The sequence below is a fragment of the Myotis daubentonii genome, chromosome 5 (assembly GCF_963259705.1).
Source record: "Myotis daubentonii chromosome 5, mMyoDau2.1, whole genome shotgun sequence".
NCBI lineage: Eukaryota > Metazoa > Chordata > Mammalia > Chiroptera > Vespertilionidae > Myotis > Myotis daubentonii.
The window spans coordinates 27,565,428-27,572,603 of record NC_081844.1 but is presented as its reverse complement, the minus strand read 5'-3'; the positions used below and the strand labels follow the sequence as shown (position 1 = coordinate 27,572,603).

Sequence of the window (7,176 nt, the reverse complement as noted above, 5' to 3'; positions counted from 1 at the left end):
AACCAGGAGGTTACAGTTCGATTCGCCGTCAGGGCACACGCCCTGGTTTCAGGCTCGACCTCCAGTAGGGGGCATGCAGGAGGCAGCCAATCAATGATTCTCACTCACCATTGATGTTTCTATTTCTCCCTCTCCCTTCCTCTCTGAAATATATATATTAATATGTGTATTAATATATATATTAAAAAGCCACAGACTCCGGATTTTGAGCACTTTATTGTTGCAGAACCTGATGATAAAGCCAAACACCCCGGCCCCCCCGCCCCCCTCCCCCCTCCCGTCGTCTTTGGCTGGAGGCTCAAGATGGTGGTTCCCCCAGAGGCTCCTCAGCCGTTTTAGACGTGAGGGGAAACCCGGCGTTTCCCTGATTCACATGGTAGATGTCTCTACGCTTGTGCACCCCGAAGACGTAAATTGAGGCCGGGATGGCAGCCACAAAGCCCAGGATGGTCAACACTGCTATGATGATGGTAATGGTGATGGGGTTCCGCTCTGTGCAGAGAAGCAAGGAGTAAATACTCGTACCCCTGGCCCTGGGCTTGCCCATTTAGAACCGCAGGCCCCCCTCAGCTCACCTTGAACATTCATCACCACAGTGACAGTGTATATGCCCTGTGAGCTGGCCGCCTGGCAGTGGTAGGTACCACTGTAGTTTAACCTGACACGGAATGGGATCCCGATGGGGACCTGGGCCATGGAGCCTTCGTGCAAACACTGTAGCTGGGGATCTGGGTTGCCCTGGGCTTGGCACTGAAGGATTTGGGTCGTTCTTTCTTTCCACATCAAGTGCTGAGGACATTTGGCCGGGTCAATCTTGGGGCCATCTGTGGGACCGCCAAATGATTAGACAAACCCAAGGTCCAATGGGACAAGAGAGAATCAAGTCTCTCCAAATCAGGAGAGCAAGGGATTCAAGGTCAGAGTGACCTACTCACACAGCACACGCAGCTGGACGCTCCTGTTCTTGTGCAAGACCACCCCATCCACCTCGAGGGCCGCACTGCAGAAGAAGCTGCGTCTGTCGTCCCTCTCAGTGGCGTTTAGCTGAAGCAGCGCGAGCTGTCCCGGGGCTGCAGCGGGAACTCCGTCCAACGTGACCTGGACTCGGGCTCCAGCAGCGCAAGTCACATTCACTATGGTCCCCTGACGGACGGTGGGCTGGCTCAGGTTCAGGACGGGCCCCCAGAAGCCTGAAGGAGTAGCATTGCCTGGGCGTTTGCTATCTACTCCCTCACATCCACTAAGCCCAGCCGACCACCCAGATTTTTCCCCTCGGGGTAACCAGACCTTGCCTTTTAGCTACTCTGGGGCCCCACCTAAGTTGGGGCACTCAGGCCGTCCTGTAATGAAGGCCCCTGCCCCGCCCATGCGGCAACTCCTCCCACGTTGGCGGCTCAGGCCCTGCTTTTCTGGCTTGGCTTCTCCTGTGCCTTGCCCTTTGGGCTAATGAAGCTCACCCCCCTTGCCCTCACCTCTGCAGCAGTTTTGGCCCCGGCCCCTCTTACTATAGATGGTCAAATTCTCCTGAGTCTCCTGGCTCTCGCCTCCCAGGGTCACATTGCAGACAATCTCCTGAGCCCCCTCCAGCTCCGCGCTTGCTGTGGCTGTAGCCCTGGCCGTCAGCGTGTCGCCGTAGCTCTCGACTGTGGCATTCAGCATCTGGTCCCCCAGCGCCAGCTGGACCTGGGCCTCTGAGGCCAGAAACAGCCCGTCCAGGATGCAGTTCACGGCCTGGGATGTTCCCACCTCCAAGAACCGGGGAGCGAAGAGACGCGGAGGCGTCACTGGCAGGACTGGGGAGAAGAGTGGGAGTGAGCTGGAGGTCTCACACAGCCGTGGACACCCCTTTCCCTGTGACACACTCATACCCCGCAACCAGGGTTCTTCTTTCCCAGGATACCCTGTAACCTGGATCACCTCCTTCCTAGGACACATCTATCTGCACATACTTCTCAAAAATTCCTGCCACGATGGGAATTTTTGAGGCCGCCCATCCAATGGCCAAGGGCAGGCCTTCCCAGAAGCCCTTGAGGTCCAGGCCACCCCATTCTCAGGAACCTCAGGGCCAGGGCACCCCTGCTCTGGCTCAGCTCATCACCCACACTATGCAGTCCCTTCCCTCACCGAAGGTTCGGAGCTGCCTGGGGACTGAGCTGTTCTGGAACAGTCCCAGCCCTTGGGACCGCAGGTCCAGTTCCCAGCGGCAAGAGAAATTGGCACCATGATCATTTCTGCTGGCTAGCACCGTGGTGGTGACTTCTCCAACCGCCAGCTGCTGGCTCAGCACCTCCTCCCCGCGGAGCAGCAACACGGAGAGTTTGGCCCGGGGTGCCCCGCCTGCCACCCTGCAGCGCAAGGTGAGGTTTTTGCCCACAGGATTCCAGGGGGACAGGGGTGCCAGCTCCACACGCTCCGGAAACTCTGCGGGTGGTAGTAGAGGGAGGGGAGAACAGAACTTATCAGTCAGCCTTGCAACCCCTCCCCAGGGAGTGGAGAGGACCCGAGGGTGGCCCAGTGCAGAACTGTGAACTTTGAGTTGATAAACCTAGAGGGCTTAGAAATGTGCTAGTGGAAGTGTTTGCTATTGTCATTAGCACCAAGACGATTATTTCCTGTTTTGTCAGACAGGGAAACAAAAGATTTGTTTACAAGGACCTTACAGTAAAAAAAAAAAAAAAAAAAAAAGGAGCCCTGGCACGTTTTGCTTAGTAGACGGAAGGGTCTCCAGCTGATTCCCCGTCAAGGGCACCTGCCTCGGTTGCAAGTTCTGCAAGTTCAATTGGGGAGTGTGCGGGAGGCAACCAACCGATGTGTCTCTCTCACATTGGTGTTTCTTTCTCTCTCCCTCCCTCCTCCTTCCCTTTCACTCTGAAAATTAGTGGAAAAAATATCCTCGAGGTGAATTTCAAAAAGAAAAAGAAAAAAAGAAAGGAAAAGGGTACTAACTGCCCCCACACACAGATAACACAGGCAGTCACACATGGAGATATAGATACAATCATGGAGATACACACTGAGAGACACAGACAGACACAGGCACACACACAAGCACTAACACATACACATGTACACTCCCACAAACATAGACAATAACAGATACATATGCTATGGACACACATGTAGGTACACAAATACGTGTAGACACTGGCACCCACATAAGAGCATACACATGAGTACTGTACTTATCCATGAAGGCTTCACAAAACAGTAGGCACCGTGAGTGATCTAGTCTGTTGTATGCCTTTTTAAAAAATATGTTTTTATTAATTTCAGAGAGAGAGAGAGAAACACCAATCTGCTGCCTCCTGTATGCCCCCCTACTGGAGAACAAGCCCACAACCAGGTCATGTGCCCTGACCAGAAATCGAACAGGGACCTCCTGGTTCATGGGTCCACGGGTCCACGGGTCCACACTCAACCACTGAGCCATGTCGGCCAGCTCCTCATTGATTTTTAGAGAGAATAGAAGGGAGGGGGAGAGACACACAGAGAGAGAAACATCTATGTGAGGGAGACACATTAATTGGTTGCCTCGCACACACACCCTGACTGGCCAAGACTCAGTTTGCAACCAAGAAACATGCCCTTGCCCTGACCAGTTTGGCTCAGTGGATAGAGCATCGGCCTGTGGACTGAAGGGTCCCGGGTTCGATTCCGGTCAAGGGCATGTACCTTGGTTGTGGGCACATCCCCAGTAGGGGGTGTGCGGGAGGCAGCTGATGGATGTTTCTCTCTCATGGATGTTTCTAGCTCTCTATCCCTCTCCCTTCCTCTCTGTAAAAAATCAATAAAATATATTAAAAAAAAAAAAAAAAAAGAAACATGCCCTTGACCAGAATTGAACCTGACATCTTCAGTCTGCAGGCCAATGTTCTAACCACTGAGAAACCGGGTAGGGCAATAAACTATCTATATAAAAGCCTAAGCAACCGTCACAACCGAACAGGCTGCGTGGGGCATGGCCAGCAGGGGGGTTAGTGAGGGGCGACCAAACGACCGAGCAGCAGGCTGTGTGGGGTGACCAGGCTGGCAGGGGGCAATTAGGGGCGACCAGGCCGGAAGGGGGGGCAGTTAGGGGCGATCAGGCAGGCAGGCATGTGAGTGGTTAGGAGCCAGTGGTCCAGGATTGTGAGAGGATGTCCAAGAGGTCCTGGATTAGGGAGGGTGCAGGCTGAGCTGAGGGGACCCTCCCTCCCCCGTGCATGAATTTCGTGCACCAGGCCTCTAATTCTAAATCAATAAACAAATAAATAAATGCAGAGAAACTCTTGGGAGGATCACAAGAAACCTTTGTAAGGATTGAATGAGGGCTAAAGTGGGTATATACACTTAAAACAATGGTCACTGCCAGCAGTGCTAGGTAAATGGAGATTTGACATTGATATGTTTTTATACTTTTTTATTTTGGAACCCCATTAATTTATTACCTGCCATAAAAATATAAGTAATAAATAAAAGACATGTACTATCATTTTTAAATGCCTCTTGGGACCCAAATAAATTGATTTTACACTGCTGCTCTGTCATATGCTTGAGATGCATCTGTCTCTGTCTCTTTCACACACACACACACACACACACACACACACACTCACACATGTCCAGGTCCAAACTCTGGGTCAGAGTCCTGGTCCATTCCTGCAAACTCCAGGCCCACTCCCCCCCGCACTGCCTGAGGCCAGTCCCAGCTTCAGGCACATCTACTCACGGTACACTGTGATGTCAGAGGAGTCTGACATCTGCGAGCCGTTGCAGATGCCAGAGCAGATCATCTCACTGTCACTGGTCACATTGCTGAGCCAGTAGGCCTTCCAGCCCAGGCCTTCGCCCGCTTCCTCCTTGAGCTGGGATGTCTCCAGGCTGATGAGTTCAGGTTGAGGGCAATCTGTACTGCAGTTTACCAAGAGGGACCCTCCAGCAGGCACCACCGGGTTCTGGGGCTCCACCCGAAGCCGGAACGCCTGCCCCTGGGCACCTGCGGGAACATGGAAGCTCCGCTGCTTGATCCAGTGCCCCCCAGCCCATGCATCTTGAGGCCCTACCATCCAACACCTCCTCAACCTGAGACATGGTCTTTGCCTTCATGGTGCCTCCAATTCAGTGGGGAAGACAGGTGATGGATCAGAGACAGGAGAGCTCAGAGGGAGGCCTATAGGAAGGAGCCTATAGGAGGAAGTGAATCAGGGAAGCTTCCCGGACCAGACAAGTACAGACAGTTTTAAAGGGTAAGTAGGAGTTAGCCAAGTGAAAGGGAAGAGTGATCCTGGTAGAAGGAAGAGTGTAGGCAGAAGTCAAAGTTTCAGATGGAGCTGAGAGAGAGAGAGAGAGAGAGAAAGGGAGAGAGAGAGAGAGAGAGAGGAGAGAGTTGGGTGGGGAGGACAAATCACAATCATATGCAGGGACTGGGCCTCAGGAAGCCCTGGCTGAGTTAAGGCCCCACAACTTTCTCTCCAGGACACTGGTGAGCCCCCAGTCAGATTTGAGTTTAAGGAAGAGTTTGCAGCAGGATGTGGGAAGTTTCACTTTCTCCGGTCCCCCATTCTCTACCAGCCCCCAATTCTAGCCCTCCCCAAGTTGACTGGCCTCACCTGGAGGCAGCAGGCAGCAGACCAGAAGCAGAGAGATGAGCGGAGTCCAGCAGGCCCTGGGCAGTGGCCCCAAAGGCACCATGGTGGCCAGCCTATGGAGGAATTGCCTTAATGTGGCACTGGGCAGGTCAGAGGGGAGCAGGCGGAGCTACCCAGGAAGCACAGCCACAGCGGTTAAGATTGCAAAAGTCCGGGGCGGCACCTTGCCCAGGCCTGGGGAGGGGCAGGGGGGATGTTCTGTGGCCCCGGAAGTCCAGAGTGGGGAACCCAGCTAGGGTCCAGGGAGGTGGAGGGCTCTAATGAATCGCCCACTGGGTGGTCCTCAGTTACACTTCTGGCTCCCAAATGAATGCACAGGAAATGAGAACACAACCCTCTTCCTTTGTTCACGTACTGGGGAGGAGGTGGGTTGGAGGGGGGCAAGACACCTCCTTCCTGCTGAACTTAGGTAAGTGAAATTGCGCAGACACTTCATTTCTTTCACATGACCTTCTCTCCTTTCTTTCCTTGTGATCAAATTGGCCTCATCCCACTCCCTGACTTTTACCTCTCCCTTGCTGGTCCACTCCCTTAATCACTAAGCCTTCAGGACAATGAGGTTCTGGTTGGCATCAAATAATCTTAGGAACAACGCCTCAGGTCTAGTGACCACAGAGGAAGATAACATCTAGGCCTCAGTTGTAATTTCAGCTCCGGACCCAAGAAAATGGACCGATCCCACCCACCAAATCCTTGCAAAACCAAACAGAGTGGAGCCATGGCTGACGTGAGGACCAGATGCAATGATCAGCTGCCCCTTCCTTACCCTGGCCCACCCAGCAACATTCCCCTATGTAGCCCTCCCCAGAAGCCATGGAGGAGCCAGGTCTTTGCACACAAGCTCCAGGCGTAGCACCATTCCCTTAACAAACCGTTACTTTCTTGGCTGCGAACTCATGTTTGCTTTGATGCCAGCAGGTGACCAAACTCCTTTACTTTAGTAACAAAGCGGAAGGTGTTCTGTTCCTAGAGAGAAAGGTAATGGGAGTCCGGCTGGCGTGGCTCAGTGGTTGAATGTCAACTCATGAACCAGGAGGTTATGGTTCAATTCTGGGTTAGGGTACATGCCTGTGTTGGGGGCTGGATCCCCAGTGGGGGGTGTGCAGGAGGCAGCCGATCAATGATTCTCTCTCATCATTGATCTATCTATCTATCTATCTATCTATCTCACTTCCTCCAAGAAATCAATAAAAAAATATATTTTTTAAAAAGGTAATGGGAGACCACCTGCCTGTGTCCTTGAAGTGATAAGGTGGGATTTCAAGGCATTTCAAGAGAACAATGAGGGACTTCTAGGCAGGGCCTCAGGGATTAATGTGAGATCCAACATTCTTAGGGGAAAATAAGAGATTTGGAGGTGATAAAGAGGGGTCCCCGAAGATGAGTAAAGCCATGAAAATGAACAGAGCCCACATTTATTGGGCTCTTGTGCCAGGCTCTGTGTTGGCCACTGGAGCGGCTCCTGTGTGGGGAGCCACCTTTGAAGATTGTGGGGGGTCCTGCCACCTTTGGAGGTTTTGGGAGACCCCCGAATTCCCTGTGCACAGTG

At 52.9% G+C, this 7,176-nt stretch overlaps 1 protein-coding gene across 1 annotated transcript; it reads right to left on the bottom strand.

The window, feature by feature from the left end:
* Nucleotides 1-256: 256 nt before the first annotated feature.
* Nucleotides 257-5,936, bottom strand: ICAM3 (intercellular adhesion molecule 3). The gene is made up of 7 exons (XM_059696853.1): nucleotides 5,589-5,936; nucleotides 4,709-4,975; nucleotides 2,125-2,421; nucleotides 1,506-1,793; nucleotides 936-1,190; nucleotides 576-824; nucleotides 257-492 (listed from the first exon to the last, which is right to left on the bottom strand). The coding sequence occupies exons 1-7, from the start codon at nucleotides 5,668-5,670 to the stop codon at nucleotides 299-301; spliced, it is 1,632 nt and encodes a 543-aa protein (XP_059552836.1). The 5' UTR covers nucleotides 5,671-5,936; the 3' UTR covers nucleotides 257-298.
* Between the last annotated feature and the right edge of the window lie 1,240 nt (nucleotides 5,937-7,176).

What these genes read in the sequence shown, in the direction of transcription:
- ICAM3 (XM_059696853.1), bottom strand. Translation starts at nt 5,670, where the DNA reads ATGGTGCCTTTGGGGCCACTGCCCAGGGCCTGCTGGACTCCGCTCATC. An exon ending in CTGCTGCCTGCTGCCTCCAG is followed by an intron (nt 4,976 to 5,588) that starts GTGAGGCCAGTC and finishes ATGTTCCCGCAG; the next exon opens with GTGCCCAGGGGCAGGCGTTC. An exon ending in CTCTGACATCACAGTGTACC is followed by an intron (nt 2,422 to 4,708) that starts GTGAGTAGATGT and finishes TACCACCCGCAG; the next exon opens with AGTTTCCGGAGCGTGTGGAG.